Source organism: Giraffa tippelskirchi, chromosome 6 (genome assembly GCF_054371585.1).
Source record: "Giraffa tippelskirchi isolate mGirTip1 chromosome 6, T2T-mGirTip1v1.2.pri, whole genome shotgun sequence".
NCBI lineage: Eukaryota > Metazoa > Chordata > Mammalia > Artiodactyla > Giraffidae > Giraffa > Giraffa tippelskirchi.
Genome location: NC_137280.1, coordinates 124,151,682 through 124,170,960, shown reverse-complemented (window position 1 = coordinate 124,170,960; position 19,279 = coordinate 124,151,682). Strand labels below are relative to the sequence as shown.

At 54.4% G+C, this 19,279-nt stretch overlaps 1 protein-coding gene across 3 annotated transcripts in view; it reads left to right on the top strand.

Moving 5' to 3' along the window:
- NRG2 (neuregulin 2) overlaps positions 1 to 19,279 on the top strand; it is a 191,155-nt gene that overhangs the window by 154,283 nt on the left and 17,593 nt on the right. For 2 of the 3 annotated variants that reach the window (XM_081496695.1, XM_081496697.1), the window contains exons 3-5: positions 2,161 to 2,279; positions 9,600 to 9,720; positions 15,741 to 15,817. In XM_081496695.1, coding sequence (XP_081352821.1) covers positions 2,161 to 2,279; positions 9,600 to 9,720; positions 15,741 to 15,817 — 317 coding nt within the window. Of the gene's footprint in view, positions 1 to 2,160; positions 2,280 to 9,599; positions 9,721 to 15,740; positions 15,818 to 16,181; positions 16,241 to 19,279 lie in introns of all 3 variants that reach the window. The other variant, XM_081496696.1, reaches the window with a different exon arrangement.

Sequence of the window (19,279 nt, the reverse complement as noted above, 5' to 3'; positions counted from 1 at the left end):
CTTGCATCTCTGGGCTACATTTGGGGCAGCCAACATGGCAGCCTATGCAGAGAGCTCACCTCGGTCAGCTTTCACCTTCCTCCCCACAGTTACACAGCAGCTGGCTTCCTGGCCAGAAAGATCAGTGACGTGGACGGAAGTATCACCGAAGGGTGCAAAGATGTGGCACACACCAAACACGTTTTCTCCTTCAGCCACCTGAGGGCCGAGGCTGATGACCCGTTTTTCCTTCTTTTCTTCTTGCAAGGTGCCATTTCTGCATGTCTTCTCCCCTATGCCTTCTTGACCTTGAGACCCCCAGGTGAGCCCCTGCCCTGCTCATCTAGTGTTAAGGAAGAGCTGGTGGCCAGGAAGCTGGAGAAGCCTGGTCCTGGGGCAGCTGGGCTCCATTGCATCTAATTAGACAGGAGCCAGGGAGGAGATGCTGTTGTAGCCAGAGGGGCCTCCAGGGCTCTGTTTAATAAAGAGAAGAAACTCAAATTGACAGAAGAGGGTTGTAAGCAGACACCAGGCCAAGGAGACAGAGACCGGCATGAGCCGGGAGGGGTGGAAGGGAGTCGGGCAGCTGTCACTGTATCATCGATGTGGACATCACCACAGAAACGAGGCTTTTTGACTAGACAGGCTCGTGGAGGCTGGTTTGGGGGATCCCAGAGTTAGGAGGTCCGGGAAGAGCCCAGCATCAGGAACTGAGGAGGAGCTCAGGAGACTGGTCCCCAAAGCACAGCGCAGGGAGGGATGTGGGTCATTTTGCCGTCTTCCTCCATCCCTGGCGCAGCCTCTCAGCTCACTGCCCTCCTTCCCCATCAGCTTCATGGCTCTGTTTCTCCAGCCCTGGTTTCAGGGCTGTGACAGCTCTGCTACCCTGGCTCCCATTCTACCACTCCCCAACCCACTAGGCATGTTCTGGGAATCTGATTTTTTTTAACTCAGGACTAAGAGGAGGAAGTTACATCATGTTAAGAAATTTTCATGCTACTTCTTGTTTCCCCTTGGGGTCCCCAGGGTTTTATCCGGAGCTCAGACTGGCCCCAAAGAGCACTGGGGCAGAGGGAGGGGTGAGAGGTATGAACAGATCCTGCAGAGCCCAGGCACCTGCGGGCAAGTGCAGAGGAGCCGACGGAAGGAAGGAAAGGTTTGGCATGGTCTTCAGAAAGAAGAGGACAGGCCAGGCCAGGTGCTCTGGAGTCACACAGAGCACTGGAATCCCTGCCCAGGCCTGGCCCCACGGCTCTGGGCATGCAGGGCTGAGTGCGAAGCCCTCCACAGAGGCATTAGCCTGAGCATCAAGCTCCAGGAGACAGTCCATGAGCTGCCTGGGGCCCATGTCCTCACCAGCTCCAGCTCCTCATTCACCTCTGCCTTTGCCTTGTTGGCAGGCATTCTTAGACAAGTCCAGAAGCCCCTCAAGGACTCAGTTTTCCCATAAGTCCTGCCTGGTCCTCCTCCAGATTAGCTGTGAGAGTCAACTCAAGCCTTGAAGATAAGACTTTTTTGTTCCCTGAGATATCCAAGCCCCCAGCACACAGAGGGTACTCAGTAAACATCTGTTGAGTAAATGAAGAGAAACCTTTTGAAGAGGCCACAGAGTGCCCCTTAGTGGCAGGGCTAGCATCAAGGCAGCGGAGAGCCACAGGTGAGGACTGGGGGGCTAGACACAGTTGCCATGGAAACCTGATAGATTACTGGCCCTTCTGGGTACCTGGCACAGGCCTTATCTATCCGGAGTGGTGGGGCTGCCGCTTCTAAGGGAAAGCTGAGGCGGCTGTGAGTTTGTGGCTGCTCTGCTGGAAGGGGGTGGGGGAGACACAATGGGCTCGGGAGAAGGGTGCTAAAGTCCTTGTGATTTCCCAAAGGATGCCAGTTTCCTGCCCTGGAAAAATGATTACAAAGAAAGTCCACTTCTGGAAAAGGGATGGATGCGAGGACCCATAGACTTAGAACTTGTGTTTCTCCTGAGCTTGCAGGTCTCCCTCCAGCTCCGGAGACTGTGCATTCCACCCAGACCCCAGCACTGGCTGCTCTGCGGGAGTCTACTTCCCATCCACCTGCACAGACACTGTGGCCATGCAGGGAGAGGTGACCTCTGGGTGACCGCCAGGGAGCCACGACCGCTGGGGAGCTCACGCTCTCTCTCCCTCTTATCCCCTCCCTAACCAGAAAGAACTCACGACTCCAGTTCAACAAGGTGAAACTGGAGGATGCTGGGGAGTACGTCTGTGAGGCTGAGAACATCCTCGGGAAGGACACCGTCAGGGGCCGGCTCTTCGTCAACAGCGGTAGGTGGTCCCCCAACCAAGGGAAGGGTCCTAGAGGGGTCCTGTGGGGGGAACCTGTCACCCTGCCCCCAGCCCTGGAGAAGAGGCCCACACATGATCCATCTTGCACTTGACTCCCCTCCCTCCCGCTGCTGCCATATCAAGGCCTGAGATCTGAGCCAATTCAGGGAAACGCAGTCGAAGCATAAATGTTTAGCTTTGTTATCTGGACCTGGAAGAGCCGCCAGCTCTCATTTTAAATACCCTGAAAACTAAATATTTTGAAATCAAGAGGTAGGGGGTGGGAGAAGGATATTTTTAGAAGGCAATTATGGGAGGCTGGGCTGCCAGGAGCGGGGCTCCGGAGAGAGGCAGACCCAGGGTGTGTGTGAGCCGCCTGCCCACGGCTTTGCTGGGTGCCCGAGTGCAGGCAGCCTGCTCTGCAGGGCCACAGTGGGGAGGCCTGGGTGCCCTGGACCCCTGGGGGAAGCCTCTGCTCAGGGTTGGCTGGCCCCTCTCCCACAGGTCATCCCCTCCCTGGGAAATGTGCAAGGTCACGAGCCCATGGCACCCTTACCTGCCTCTCGCCACAGAGGCAGCTTCCCTGCTGGGCCGTCCTCTGGTTGTTGCCCTTGACTGGGAAGTCACCAAGCCTATCTATCCTCAGGTCACACCCCCTCCACTCTCGCCCCTCATCTGAGCCCCACAGCTCTCGTTCCTCCTCCTGACACCCAGCCTGTAGGTACCACTTGTTACCTGGTTGTTGGGTTTGCTTCCAGTCCTGCCCATCACAGAGTCCAATCCTCCAACTGCCTGCATCGTCTGTGTCTCCACCACACAGCCTTCTGGTACTCCCCACACCCAATGCAGTCTAACAACAACCCTGGCCTTGCACCTTCAGAGGAGAACCTGGCTCAGACCCGGTCTGCCCTGTGTGCTGAGGGGTCCCCCTCTCTTCCCAGCCTCTCTGCTCCTCCACTTGCCAGTGGATCTCATAGGTCTGAGTCTTCAAGTCCTGGTCAGTCTTCTTTCTGGATCTCTCACTCACATCTTTTCTTTTCATTCCAACCCCACCTCGAGGGCACCTCTGGCCCAGGTTTCAGCCCTGTTTACCTGGGCCAGAGCAGTGGCTTCTGAAGGTGCTTTAACCCCATCATGCCCCCACCCTTGGAGCCACAGAACAAGGAATTGGCCCCGCAGCCCAGCTTACACAAATCTGACCCAAATGGTCTTTCCGTATTCCCTCTGGAGCCCTGACTCAACCCCATGGTGTAGTTCATGGATTAGGAGAATAAAGCTGAGAGAGGTTACATATTGTGCCCAGAGTCAAGCAGGTAGACTTACATGATGTGAAAGATGTTGGCAAACACAGAGCCCCCCAAGCTCCATGGGGCCATGTCAGCCTCTTTACCCCTCCAGCCCCGGAGCCCACCACAGCACCAGGCTCGAGTCAGCACCTGGTAAACACAGAAGGACCACAGACCCTGCTTCAGGGCCTCTCCTGACTCCCCGTAGCCCAGCCTGGGCATGGCGGCAGTGGGGGCACCCGCACCCTCCTGCCCCTCCCAGCCTGTCTCAAGCCTGGGAAAGTGGACCACGCTGGGGCCTGGCATCGTCCCCTGCAGCCAGAGTGGGCAGGCATTCTCAGATCCACTGGGGATTTGAGGTTTCCTGTTTTACATTTTAAGACTTTCTTGGTTAGAACTGATAAGAACCCAACATAAAACTATGTTGAGGAATTTATTGGTTTTTAAAACTGAGAAGTCCAGAGGTAGGACTGACCTCAGACCCGACAGAGTCCTGGACCTCAGAGCAGGGGTCAGGGCGCTCCCTCCCACAATGTGTTGGCCTCTTTTTCTCCTCCTGTAAAATGGGCTTCCCCCACGTTTAGGGAAAGGATTGAAAGAGGAGGCCATGGCCTCAGACAGCTCCGGGTTTACATCATCCCAGCACCACCCAGGGAAAAGAGATAGCTTGGTCTGTCTGTCTGTCTTCATTTACATTGGCACAGGGATGGATTCTTGTTCTGTGCCGCACTCGGCCCAGTCATGCACTTAGGAGGGGTGGGATGCCATCCTGGCAGGCCCATGTGTGTGTGCAAAGGGGTACCGAAGGGCAGAGTACCATGAGTGATATCCCTGCTAGAACTACATCGGAGGCGGGGGGTGGGGTGTGGAGGAAGAAGAAAGGCTGCCATGCCATGAAGGAAACCACAGTAACGTCCTCTCTCCTGCACAGGGCTTGGGGCCTCAGGCGGGGCTCTGTAGTGAGATCCTTCAGATAAGCTGCAGCCCCACCCCTCCTGTGGGCTTCTGTGAGCCCTCAGTAGCCTGGGTTCTGGTCAGTCAGAGATCAGACAGTGGAGCTTTGGGCTGGGCCCTCAGGGCTCTGTGCCTCTCATCCCTCCAACAGGCAGGACAGCGGGGCAGCCAAGCTATGGACAGAGTCCAGAGCTTTGGTCTCATTCCAGTTCTGTCGTACAACCCTGAGTGAGTCGCTCCACCTCCCTAGTCTTCAGTTTTCCCATCTGAGTTTGAGCCAGATGATCTCTAAGGCTCTTCTCCATAAAATTCTGGGATTCTCTGGGTTTTTGGTGTTGAGGCTGACATCCTGTGCACCTAGCCACCGCCACCACCACACATGTACACCCTCACACCACATCTCTTCAGCTGCCCTTCAGTCCAGGCAGGCAGGAGCCTACCCTTGATGTGGGGAGGTGGACAGAGCCACTGGAGGGGGCCAGGAGGTCCCGTGAGGAACGTTTTCCCAGGTAGAGATGCTCAGGCTCCTGTTTACCCGTGGAACCCGGAAGACTTGCAGCAGCCCCACCCTGGGGAGGAGGTGGAGAGCGGGTAGCGGGCGACTGTGCCTGCCCCCCTCTGACTCATTCCAGGGTGGGTTGACTGGGCCCGCCTGGGCCCCAGGGAAGCCAGGGCTACAGGGGTGGGGCTGCCAGAAGAGGGCATGGGAGGGCCGCCGGGGAGCAGCTGCTGCTCAGGGGGCATCGACATAGCCTTGAAAGATGAGAAGTTTTGTCCATGAGCAAGGAGTAGGAGGGCAGCAGGTACTGTAGCTGGCGGTGGGTAATGTCTCCACAGCATGAGCTCCCTCCTGGCCCTTGTCTCCTCAGGACTGCAGTACACTCACTCACCCCAAGACACTGAGGCCTAATAGAGATCTCCTGGGTTTACCTCCCCAGGTGTTTTCTTTAAATCCCCCCAGCCCTTGGCAACCAGAATCTACTTTCTGCTTCTGTGGACTCACCTATTCTGGACATTTCACAGAAATACAATCATAGAATACGTGGCCTTTCAAGACTGGCTTTTTCCACTTAAAATAATGTTTTCAAGTTTCATCCATGTTGTAGCATGTATCAGTACTTTCATTTTTGTGGCTGAATAGTATTCCGTTGCATGGGTCTACCACATTTTGTTTATATATTCATCAGCTGGGGTTGTTATGTCATTCTAGTCATTTCCACATTTGAGCTGTTATGAACAATGCTGCTATAACATTTGTGTCCAAGTTTTTGTGTGGACATATATTTCAGTTCTCTTGGGTATATGCCTAGGAGTTGACTTGCTTGGTCGTATGGTAGCTATGTTTAATTTTTTGAGAAACTACCAGCTGTGTTTCAAAGTGGCTGTACCATTTAGCATTTCCACCAGCAAGGTAAGGGGTTCCTATTTCCCCGCATCTTCACCACCACTTGTTATTATCCATCCTTTTTTTAATGCAGCCATCTGAGGGGGTGTGAAGTGGTATCTCTGTGGTTTTTATTTTCATTTCCCTAATGATTTTTCATGAGTATTTGTATTTTCTAAGAGACAATGCTTGAATTAATACTTTAATGCTGATATCAGCAGCAGCCAAGGAGAGCAGACTAGACCCTGGGATGGTAGTAGAAAGTACCTTTCTCTAAATAATCAGATGTCTTTATTTGCTTGGTAGAGATATTTGTCAGTATTCGTTAAGCACCTATTACATGCCAAGTGCTGTGCTCGGCACTGGAGTTCATTCACCAGTGAAGCAGCCTCTACCCAGATGGAGCTTACCTTCTATTAGAGGTGTCTCAGTTGGTAAAGAATCCACCTGCAGTGCAGGAGACCCTAGTGATTCCTGGGTCAGGAAGATCTGCTGGAGAAGGGATAGGTTACCCACTCCAGTATTCTTGGGCTTCCCTTATGGCTCAGCTGGTAAAGAATCTGCCTGCAATGCAGAAGACCTGGGTTTGGTCTCTGGGTTGTGAAGATCCCCTGGACAAGGGAAAAGCTATCTACTCCAATATTCTGGCCTGGAGAATTCCATGGACTATATAGGCCATGGGGTTACAAAGAGTCGGACACAACTAAGCGACTTTCACTTTCAGGCTTTAGACAGCTAATAATTGCACAACTAGTCCTTTAATTGTTAGAATAAATACTATAAGTTTAAGTTACAAAACTAAGAGAAAGAGTAAGGGAGGAGACCTGAGCAACTTCTCTGAGACACTTGATATTTTGAAAGTCCTGGACAAGGAGTCACTTGGCCTCTTAGAGGAGCCAAACTAAGCCAATGGAGTCTGAATATACTGCAAGATGGGGACAAGACAAGAAGCAGGACAGGTGGTGAGGCCCAGATTAGACTTGGGGAGGGCTGAGTACAAAACCATTGGAGGGTTTTGATACTGGAAGCGACTGATCAATTTACATATTTTAAAGACCACTCCGGCAGCAGCCACAAAGCAGAAAGATTAGAGATGAAGGCAAGAGTGAAGACAGGAAGACCTACGAGGAGGCAACTGGCCATCCGAGAAAGAGACCACGGAGGCCTAGGGGGTGGAAGGGAGGCTGCAGTAAGACGTGACAGAGCCCCAGGAGGTAAGGAGGCAGGCCTCAGCAGGAGACAGCTGGGGGACCAAAAATCAGAGACTCCCTCCAAGACTTTGATTCATGCTGTTTAGTCACAGAGGTGAGCAAGGGTAGAGAAGCAAGTGGCAGGGCACAGGAGTGGGAGCTGCATTTGGGGTAGCCTAGCACTGTCCCCGGGGTGGTCTCTAGGGAGCGGCCAGATTCTCCCACTTGGAGGTCATTGGTCATCTTCACCTCCCCAAACATGGGAGAACACAGTGAAGAAATAATGAAGGGAGTGTGAGACATTGCCCTCAGAGCCCACATGTGCTGGAAGAACATGACTGCACATCTTCCGTGTGGAAATCTTCCTGGCATGAACCTCCACTACTAGCACAGTTGGTGACTTGGGAGGACCCTGCCATTACAGGGGTGGCCCTCCAGGTACTACTTTCTGAGGTGCAAAGGCCTTTCCCCCACACCTTCTGCAACCAGCTCCCCCACTACCCTCCCTTTTTGCCTTTCCAGGGCCCCAGCCTAGTCCCCGCTGTGACACAGTTTTGGAAGCCCCGGGCCATAGATCCCAGCCAGGGCCCCATCTTCCTTTCCTTCAGGAGTCATCCTCTGCCTCCCAAGTCCTGGTTGCGTGCAGACGTGCATGGGGGCAGACCCAAGTGTGTGGCCATGGTCCCACCACCATCCGCGCTCCTGCCCAGCATCAGGCAGGTTCTGCCACCCCTGACCGCAGAGGGCAACAAGATGGCCTGAGGTTTCCCTGGCTTGGCCAGGGCCCCGGAGAGGACCTGGGCCTGTGCTCCACATCGTGTTTGCATCCATCTGTCAAGCCTTGGTGCTGACTTGTTCTTCCAGGATGGACCAGGTACCTGGTGAGAATATGCAGCCAGACATCAGGAGCCCTGAGGCCTTGTTACAACACACCCTGGACTCTGGAAGGCTCTTCTCTGCTCTCTTTCCTCGCTCTTCCTTGGCAATGCAATCAAAGGGCAGGACAACCTTTAGGGTCCTCCCAGCAATGAGATTTTACAGCTCACGGGCGTGGTCATCTCAGCTGTTTCTCGTCTCTGTCCCTTTCTCTATTCCCTGGGTCTCACTGACCCAGAAGCATGTGGGTCCCAGACGGGTGTGGGGTTGCACAGTGGTGGAAGACGTCAGCAGGGGTGGGGCTCAAGAATGCCAGACCAGCAGCAGGCATGGTGTGCTGGGAAGGTGGGAGTTGGCCCTGCCCGCTGGGTTTTATCAGCGAGCTCCTCAGACATATACAGAGGCAGAGCTGTGTATACACTCCCGTTCCCGCGCTCCATCTGTCTCTCCACACGTCTAAACACTCAGGGCGCCAAGTGCTTGCCCTCCTCCTCCACCTCTTGTCCCCCCACTTACTGCGGGGGATGGTGGAGACTCAGTACCCCTGAGGAGACAGAACTGGCCAAGGTAGGATGGGCCACCTGTCAGGAGGCTGCTGCCGGGCAGGCAGGAGAGGCCCTCCCAGCCCCAGAGACTGGGGGGGAGCAGGAACACGTTGATGGCCAGTATGGATACACAGCCAGAGGGGTTAGCTAGCAGATAAAGACAAACTGGGGGCAAGAATTTCCACTTGAAACCAGGCTTCTGGGTGCCATCCCACTGAAGAGCCCTGTTTTGGGGATTTTCATTTATCAGATGAATCTGATCCATCAGAGACATGCAGTCTGGGTTAACAGCCTTGAACCCAGGCTTGTTCTCACCTAGTTTCCACATCCCAGCTGTCCCCTAGCCCTATGCCCAACAACTTAAAGCCCTGATTTATAGCCCAGGCTACCCAAGGCCTGGGGGCTCCCTCTAGGGGGCAGAAGTGGGGGAGCTGCCTGGCAAGAGCGGACATGAAGGCCCTGGATGCTTCTGGAGATATAGTGGCCTTTGTGGTATTTCTGGGAGGCTTGTCCCCACCCTGGGACAAAGGAAGAAGAGAAGGGAGCTGGGGATCTCCCTACATCTCCCAAGATCTTAGAAAATTAGTGTCCAAAAAGGTGCCATTCTCCGCAAAGCCCAGTTTCCTCCAGTCATACCCTGGTCCATGAGAGCCCCAGTGGTACAAACAGATGTACATGTCTCCTCCCTGCACCCTGTGACTTGCCCCCCCACATAAGACATGGTGCCTCATCCCACCTGCAGGGGTACCCCCAGAAAGGCAGGCATGCGGGGAAGCAGTGGAGGTGGACCCTTATTTCAGAAAACAGCAGCTTCTGCCAGCCTCTCCTCCCCTTCAAAAAAGAAAATCTTCCCAGCCTTTGGAGGTTTGCCTGGAGCGTGAGTGCACTGTGGTGCTGGATAGATGATCAGAGCTCACAGTGGCCTCCCCTTGGCCTTGTTTGGTGACTTGAGGGACTCCCAGCCATTCCTCAAGTCTCTGATCATCCAGCTCTGAGATGGGCCATGAAGGATCATGAAGGAGGTGATTCCTGGGGCCCAGCAGTGGTCTCCGTGGGTCACCAGCACGTGTCTCTCATACCTCCAGTGAGCACCACTCTATCATCCTGGTCGGGGCACGCTCGGAAGTGCAACGAGACAGCCAAGTCCTACTGTGTCAACGGAGGTGTCTGCTACTACATCGAGGGCATCAACCAGCTCTCCTGCAAGTAAGTGACCAGTGGGGGTGGGCGTGGGGGCAGGAGCAGGGGGAGAGAGGCCGGGGCGGAAGTGGAGGGCTCTAGGAAAAAGTGGGCTTCAAGCCACTGATAAGGGGTCTCCAAGGGGGTGTAGTCAGGGAGGTTTGCCCCACTTCCTAGTCCTTTCCTGGAATACAGGGAGATGTAAGCTCCAAAGGGCTCAGGGCTTCTGCAGTCCCAGTGTCCCAGGCCCCTACCCACCCAATCTTCCAGTGTCCCCGCTTTCACCAACACCTTCTGGGGAGATGGCGAGACCAGTCTCTGCCCTGGGCAGTGGGCACTGGATTCTCTCTCTCTCTCTTTTTCTTGCCCTTCCCATCTCTCAGCAACTTTCCAAACTTTATTCTGATGAACACTGCCCGGGTCGCATCTTCCCAGCAGTGAGAAGCCGGCAGGGTCAGGCAGGGCACACGTCCCAGAGCCCATGCTAGCTGAGGTCTGCTCTGTTCTCCCTGCCAGCAGGAAGCCAGTGCCCAGATATGTCCTGGCTGCTGCCCATGCCACTTCAGTCCCTAGTCCCTCTCTGGGGTGTGAGGGGCCACCAGCAAGGACATCACTTGGGTGTGGCCAAGTGGGCGAGGTCAGGGTTGAGGAGAAAGTTCATGTAGGGACTCGGCCTCCCCAAGGGCTGCCTCGTAGGACCTCCCAGGAGCTGAGGACCCCTGCTCCCACCCTTAGCCAATAGGGCTGGTGGGAGCACAGTGATCAGAGAGGGCTTATTGGGGCCCAGCCATGTCTTCTGGGAGCTGGCACCTGCTGCCCCTTGACAGATCCTCTGGTGGGCGAGCCAGGAACAGGTAGGGGAGCTTGTGAGGGCAGCACAGGTTCTGGCCTGATCTGAGGAGCAGAGGGTGCTATGCTTAGTCACTCAGTCATGTCCGACTCTTTGCAACCACATGGACTGTAGCCCTCCAGGCTCCTCTATCCATGGGGATTCTCCAGACAAGAATACTGGAGTGGGTTGCCATGCCCTCCTCCAGGGGATCTTTACAACCCAGGGACTGAACCCAGGTCTCCTGCATTGCAGGCAGATTCTTTACCCTCCAAGCCAGAGGAGCAGAGGGAGGGAGGCCTAGTTAGCAACTCCGGGTTTCAAAGCAGCCTCGAGCTCTAGTGAGGTGCCGAAGCTGCCCCGTTCCCCATGGCATCTGGGCACAGGCCAGCAGGGCACTGATGAAAATTCAGGGGGAGGCGTTTGCCAGCCCCACAGATAAGGTCCAGTCAGTGCTCCCAGCTCTCCTGCCTCTGGCCTCCAGCTCCCTCCTGATTATGACTTTGGCCAAAGCCGCCCCCACCTCACAGTGTGATAACGGGGGCCACGCCTCCTTCATGCTCTCCCCTCAGTGGACGGCCAGGCACTCCCTGGGCCTCTTGCTCCAGCCGGCCTCCTCTGCCAGCATTTGTCTTGGTCCACCTTCTACCTGCTGCCATCTGCCTTCCAGCTTCCCCTATCCTGGATCTCAAGGGACAGTCCCCAAAGAAACAGCAGGTCCCCTGGGAAGTTCTCGGTCCAGACTCAGCCCCTCATCCTCTCTGCCTCTAGGACAGTGTCACAGACCCTGGGAACATTCTAGCCTTGAAAATGCTCTGAGTACTTAGGAATAGATCTATAGAAATGTGTAAGAGTTCTGGAATACCTTACAGAAATGGCCCAGCCCTGGACCCCCTCCTCTTATCCCCTACAACACACACATGCCAGGCCTCTCATCTTCTCTAGCCCCTTGGACCCCCAGACCCTTGCAAGGACCCAGTATTGTCACTGATCAGCCCTGGCTCCAGATAGGGAAGGTTGCAGCCAACCAGGACAGGTGCTGGGGCTGGGGAGGGCTGCAGAGCCCAGGACTCCAGTGCTAGAGCTTAGTGTGGAAAAGAGAACATGAGCTATAGGGTTCCTGGGGACCCCTGCCAGCAAGACTATACCCCTAGGACCCTCTCGATCCCACCCAGCTGAATCTGAGAGGAGCAGGGTGCTGGACCCTGAACCATTGTGAAGATGCTGTCCTATCCGCCCCCAAACAGGACAGCTGGGGTTCACTGCTTAGAACCTGAGCTTGGTACCCAGAACCGCCACCTGCCCACTTAACCCCAGCCAGGGCTCTTGGAACCAACTTCCCTGACTCCCTGGACTCCCAGGAGAGGGGAATCCCTGGTGGGGATGGCAATCAGGAGGGCAGGTCCTCAGAGCTGTGCTGGAGAAGGGCAGGGGGGAGGGAGGCATGGCAGAACCCAGAGGCCATTCTGAGGGTGGGTAAGCCGGGAGGGAAGGGGGGCAGGCCTTTTGGGGTTCCTGATGACACCCTGAATGGAATGGATGGAATAAAAAGGAGAGAACTTAGGAAATGGAACTCACGTTGTACCATTTGTGCTGTTTGTTTACTTTTTTATTTTGATTTTTTTGCATTTCCGCTTAGCTTGGATAATGAAACTAAACTGGTCAGTTTCATTCCAGTTTTCAACAAAAATCAGTTTTCCTTCCTGGTTTTCTGACACTTGTTGTTGTGTATTGGTTCCGAGCCCTGCGGGGAGTGTTGGAAAGCGGGCATACTCCATCCCTCCTGTTTTTCTAGAATTCAGAGCCAAAAGAAACAGTGTCACTGATGCTGAATTTTGTTTTAAAAAGGAAAACTTAGGGGGATTTGAAAATGGGGGTCCAAATCACGGTGACCGCCTCCTGTCTGGGTCAGACAGGAGCCTCTGCACTTCCTCTTGCTGCTTTCTCCTCTTCTCTCCGTGTTTTTATAGAGCACGGTTGGTGCGTGACTCTTGGGGACTGGTTCAGGGGATGATGACAGAACAAGACTCTCTTTCCAGCCCTGTGCACATACCAGTGGCATGCCTCTCCTTGCCATCAGCCCATCCCCGCATCCCCCGCTCCCACGTCCAGGTGATCCCTCATCCCATCCCCATCTGCCTGCTCATCCTCTCCACCTCCACCCCTCCCACTCATGAGGCCAGAGACCCTTCACTCCCTCCAGTGCCTGGGGCACACCCTCATCCCTCATCCTCCCCTTCCCCTGGGTGAGGGCAGCACACATGGCATTATCCCCAGGCTACCAAAAGGAGAAACTGAGGCCCGGGAGGTGGGGTGGGAAACCAGGGAGGCAGAGTCCCAACCTCTCTGTCATCCCAAGTACAGCCCGCGGGCTCTCCTCTCTGCCCCTCTCTCACCTCTGCTCTTCTCCAGCCCTGAGCACAGACCTTCCCGTAGTCAAGGATAATGGCGTGGGGCGAAGGGCCAGGAAGCCTGTACCCCATGTCCCTGAAATTCAGGGAGTCAATCCCTGTCTGAGTGGGAACTTACCCACTACCAGCCAGCCATGCCAAGTTCAGCCCCTGCTCCTGGTTAACAGGCTAATGTAGCCTGTTCCCTGTTACCAGGTCCTGGGAGCAGGGTGGCAAGGCTGTTGGCCACCCCCAGAGCCTTCTCCAGGGATGCCCCCAGCCTCCTGGACGTGGCTTATCCTCAACAAGCAAGGCTAATGAAAGGAGCCAGGGCACTACCCCGTGAGGTGCCCACCTCCCACCACCTTCTCCTTTGTTCAGCCAGCAGGGAACATACTTTCCCAGGGCAGGAAGGGTAGGACTATATTGCACAACTACAGAGGGCTTTTCTGTGTTGTAGACAGTGTCCACGGCACCACCTGGAGTTGTGCAACTCTGTGGCCATGAAAAATAGGAGGATACAGTCGGGGTAGTCCAGGCTGGGTATGGGGCCAGGAACACAGGGATGTACTTAATTATCCTCCAACTCCAAGAGCCACAAGAAAGCATCCTGGCTCTCCGCAGTGGGAATAAATTCCCCTCTGTCCCCTCCTGCTCCTGCACTCCCCATTCTCTCTCTTACACACATGTGTACCCACACACACACAGAGGTTTCCCCTGTCTCCAGAGCCGGGCTAATCTCAGACATTGGACACAGTCAAGCCTCTCTCTTATTCCTTTGAGGATTCCAAGAGTCATTTTGGCAACTTCCTGGGTCTATATCTTCCACCCCCAAAGGTACTTTCACTTTGGGAAAAAATCACTTCTATGCCTCTCCTCCCATTCCCAAGTGGATCAGTTTCTAAGAGCTGAGAAAGGAAAGCTGAGCCCGACGTGAGCTGGATGGAAAGCCTTAGCTACTGCCTCCATTCTCCTGGGCTGAGATGATTGGGGATGAGGGCAAGGGGGTCAGAAAAGGATATACTGACAAAGTTGTAGCTTCCTCTTCCAAAGCACCCTGTTGAACAGAATGAGGGTGCATCAGCTTCCCTGGCAGGCTCCTCTCCTCCCTTCTCCAGATACCCCCTCCTCCACTACCACTCTTTGGCCAGACATACCTGCATACACACTGCCCCTATTACAAGGACCAGCCTCCTGCCTCACCTTAGGGAGATACCCTAAGGCCCACAGAGACTCCAGCTGTCTGCTCATCAACCACTCCCAATCCTCCAGGCTAGATTGGGGGCCACAGGGTTTTTTTGAGGGTCTTTACAGCCAATGGCCATCACCCCCTGTAAGTTCAAGGGGCTACTGATGGTTGGTATACACTAAAATGCTAAGAGGTATATAGTACATTCACCTCTTGGGGAAGTTTACTGATGAACTGTATTGACCTGTTACTAAGGGGACACTGGTGATGGGCTTACCTAATTTCCTAAATTAAAGAGGCAGAAGAGCATAGACCCGTCTTTGAGTAGGGGGCTGGGGGCGGGGGGTCAGTCTGGCCCTGTCTGTAAGCTTCCCTTAAGTACCTGGCCTTGCTGGGGTTCAGAAGAGCGTACAGGGCTGGGCATGTCTCCCAGAAATCTGCAAGACAGGAAATCACTTGGAGGGAGAGCGGCAGCTAGGGAGCAGAAGGAAGTGGACCTTGGGGGTAAGGACAAGGTCAGGGAGATGGGAGTGGGTGGTTCTCTGTAGGAGGCAACGAGGGAGAATGAACTCCCTCCAGAGCCAGGCAGTGACGTAGGAGCAGGTCATGGGGAGAGGAGGGCAGGCGTCCCAGGCAGCCAGTTGGCCCCCTGATGTGGAAGAGGCTTTGGGGTCTCCAGGGAGCCTGCTTTAGTCCCCCTGCATCATGATTCTTGCCACCTGAGACCGGATGCCCCACACCCACCCTGGGCCCACCAGCTTTGGGATGCTGGTAATTCAGGCTCCTCTCCACCCTCACTTGTCCCCCACTAAGCCTTCCCCATATATACTGCTCCAGAGCAGCCTTCCCCAAACTGCACGTTCACAAGGATTCCTCAGAAAAACGACTTCCAAGGTCAGATAAATTTGGAACAAACTGGAAAGTTCAGCTCTTTCCTCCTAAAAAATTCCTCATGGCCTTTCATATGCTAACGTGCACCGCAACTCTACCAGGAAACCCGGCAATGGATTTCCTCAACTTGTTTGGCCACAGAACCCCTCTTTGAAAGAACAGATGAGACATCTCCGAGGTCCCTTTTGTGTGGGCGCACAGTCTGGGAAAAGCATACCCATTCTCCTTTGAGCTTTCTGGAGGCTGCTGCATGGATGAGAAATCCCACCCAGGGCCTGGAGAGAACCCTTTGGTAGGGCCTGGAAGGAATGGCTCCCCAGAACTTGGTATTCCAGAAAGCTCCCAGCCTCCCAACCCTCCCCCCTAACACCCTACCTGCTGACTGCCTGGCACCAAGGGGCTACAAAGTCTGGCTTCATGGGGCCCCAGGCAGGTCAGAAGGGAAGTCTCAAGGACCATTAGGACCTTTAGGAAGTAAGTCCCCAATTTCCCCCACCTAGTTTCCCCAAACCATCTTTTCCCTACCCCCCACCCTGCTTCCCCACCACCTGGAGCCGCATCTATTAGAGAGATTTTGAAGGAGACTCCTGAGCCCTCCACCCAGCCCCGACTCCAGCCCCTCCAGCAACGAGTGTGCCCCAGCGCTCGACTTGGTTTTCTCATTCATCACTGTGCACTTTGATTTCTAACCTAAGCCTCGCGGATGATGCCAGTTTGTTCTGTGATTTTTCCCCTTTTCCTTCTCCAGATGTCCAAACGGATTCTTCGGACAGAGATGTTTGGAGAAACTGCCTTTGCGATTGTACATGCCAGATCCTAAGCAAAGTATGTTTGAAGATACAAACACAAGTCCCTGCTCCTTAGAAAGCTTCTGGGTGCAGTCCCCCCCACTCCCCCCCATTGTAGGACATAGGGCCAGGGGTGCTGGTTGTTTTGATCTTTGGCTGTTTTTGGTTTCCTTTTTGTATTTTTGGTTTGTTAGTTCTTTTGTTTTGCTTTTTCATTTTTGGCCTAATCCTTGGGTTTAAAGTTCAGGGCTGCAGGTAAGGGGCAGAGTGGTGAGGCCGGTACAAATGGTTAACAGTGGCAAGGAACCCAACTGGCATTGGCAGGAGCCCGTGCCGGGGTGTTGCAATGCCTGTGTCTTGCTATCCTGGCTCTCTCTTTCTGGTTTTCTTTCTTTCGGTAGGTGTCCTGTGGGATACACCGGGGACAGGTGTCAGCAGTTCGCAATGGTCAACTTCTCCAGTATGTCTCTTTCTTCTATTTCTTTCCTTCCCTGCTAACTGACAGTTCTTCCCCACCCCCACCCCCCACCCCGTGGGAAGGATGGGGGCCTTGCTTTCAGAGATTGGGGGAGGGGGCGCAGGGGTGTCCTCTCGGCCCTCATCAGACACATGTGCGTCTTACCGAACCACACTTGGGTCTGCTCGCCCAACATGAAGCAAAGCTAACCTACCAAACCAGGTTGAGGGGAAAGAAAAAATAGCGCTTGTTGACAAGCAGAATGAGCAACTCCAGGGAAGGGATTTGAAAGACTGCGGGTGGATGGGGTCACGAGGTATGTGTTCAGCTCGTGGCCAGTCTCTGACTGGCTGGTGGCGAGGGAACAGGGTGATGCGTCAGGAATCTCAGTCATCAGCCTTCTGGCTCCACTCAGCCTGGGGCCTGCGTGGGGGTGGTCATCACCTGCTGGGGGTTTTAGTATCTGAAAAACAACTCAAGGGTATACCAGAGGTCCCAGACTTTGTTTTACGGCTAAACTCATATTATTTTGTCTTGTTTGATTGTTTTCCTTGGTTTCTGCACTTTCTCACTTCTCTGATTAAATGTGCTCTTTGGAACTCGATGAGAAAGGCCTGGGAGGCTAAAGCCTTTCTACAAACAAGAGGCAGGGGTGACTGGGGGGGGTCATTCCTGGGGAAGGAGCTACAGGGCCCTCCTCGGTTTCATGCAGAGGAGACTGAGACAGCACCTGCCTCCTCGGCTTGGTCACCGTCACACTGGATTCTCTTTGCGGCTGGGCAGAGCCAGGCTCAGGTCTCTTCCTCACCGGGGGTCAGGCAGCCTGGCCAGGATGGGAAGAAGCATTTGCAGAGCCCTCACCTGCCTCTGAGAGCCTGTTTAAGGATGTCGGGGGGCGAGGGGGGGCGTGCAGGGCTAGGCAGTGAGTGTGTGCTTGTGTGTTTGAGAGAGAAACGAGTTCTCAGAAAGCCTGCCTTTGGATCTGGGATCTGGCCAGAGTTTGTTTTGGTTTGATTTGGGGAGATGGGGGAGGAGGATTGAGGGAATACAGGCCCCAGGGCAGTGGTTTCCATGGAGACTAGAGACATCTATGCAGCTAAATGCTGATGGAGGAGGCAGTTATTGTTTGTTGCTCAACATGGGCTTCCCTAGTGGCTCAGCAGTAAAGAATCCACCTGTAATGCAGGAGACGTGGGTTCGATCCCTGGGTCGGAAAGATCCACTGGAGAAGGAAATGGCAACCCACTCCAGTATTCTTGCCTGGGAAATCTCAAGGACAGAGGAGCCTGGCAGGCTACAGTCCATGGGGTCACAAAGAGCTGGACATGAAGTAGCAACTAAACAACAAAGATTGTTAAAACATAGAGGCAATAAGGAATGGAGGGGTAACTGGCGACTCTCTCCAGGTCCTCTCTGGTCTGAGTCCCCATCCAGGACTTCATTCCCTTCCTCTCTTCCGCTCTGAAGGTGGAACTTTCTGGTTTGCACAGTGTGCAGAGAATACTGTGAGCCCTGGAGCTGGGGGATGAGGCCATGACTGTGGCGGGTTTTATCTGGGTCTGGGAGCAGTTTCTTCAAATGCTGTCAGGTGGTGGTGGAGCAGAGCAGAAAGCCACAGACTGTCCGTGGACTCCATCTGGGGCCCAACGGTCCATGGCCCCCATCCTCCAAAGTGCACTAGGCCTCTGATCAACCTACCACCCACCTCCTCCTCTCCAGGGAAGACAGATGGGTCCCCTGAGGAATTCAAACTGGATTGATGGTGCCTGGCATGAAGGGGCTGAGGGCAGGACCCAGGGGGCCACTTAGGCAGCCCTTGGAGAAAAGGGATTTGGGGCTCAGGGTGGAGAAAGGAGCCTCCCCATCCTTCTCAGACCATAGCACAAAAGCCTAGATGTTCCCCCCAACAAGAACCTGGAAGCCAAGATTTGAAGAGGAGAGTGGAGGTGCCAGGGAGGTGGGGGCTGGTCAGCCCAGATGATCAACTATCTTAATAGAGTGTTGGGGGCAGCTCTCTCCCCACGCCCCTCCCATTGGAGGCCAGGGAGGAAGGCTGTGGGGATAGGAACTGAGCCTGTGGGCACGCAGCCCAACAGAATTCTCCAGAGCCCAGGCTCCAGGACCAACTGTAGAGTCATATCAGTCCTTGTTGGAGGACTGCAAGTCAGGAGGGTAGAGCAGCCAGGCAGGGATGAGGACCAGGAGAGAGACATGGAGGGCCTTTTCCTTCTCCCCCTTCGGCCCAGAGCCTCCCTAGCTTACGGGACTGTTCTGGACAGGGAGTCCCAGTGCATCCTGAATCAGAGCAGTGGAGCCTCCAGAACTCGGCCACCATCCAAGCTTCCCTGCCAGCTGGGTGTCTTCAGCTTTCAGCTCAGATCTCCTGGGAGGGTCAGCCGGGCTCCGGGAGCCCAGGAAAGACTCTGGAAATGCAGCCTTTCTGCCTGGTGTTATTGGGAATCTTGCTGGCACCTTTTGGTAAAGGATTTATACTCTTCAAGCACTTCACCCGGAGCACTTCATGCACTGCTCTATCAGATAATTATTGAGAAAGGAGTGTAAAATGTTAACTTAAGTGTTCAGGCTTGGATGCAGAGGGACCTGAATAATATTGCCAGCAGCTAAACTTAGTGTTCTGGGGGCCTCATTTAACCTCTCTGATTTTTCTCATCTGTAAAGTGGGGATAATGGCATCTATGCCCTTAGGGTTGCTGTGAGGATGAAACGAAGGGAGACACATAACAGGCTTAGTCGAGGGCCTGCAGCTGTTGCTTGAACACAGCCAAGCTCTTCTCCCAGCTACTGCTGGCCTGGGGGTGAGGGCCCCCCAGAGGCTGACTGTCAGCACATCCTGAGCAAAGTGTCTGACCTTCCCCGTCTGTCCAGACAGCCTCTAGACCTGCGGCCACAGTAATTTCCCCTTCTTCCCCTGACAGCCCCTCCACTTCCCAAGAATCAAAACTTGGGCACCTGGATACCCCTCACATACAAGAGCACAAATCTGCACACGCACTCACAAACACACGAGCACATGCCTGCACT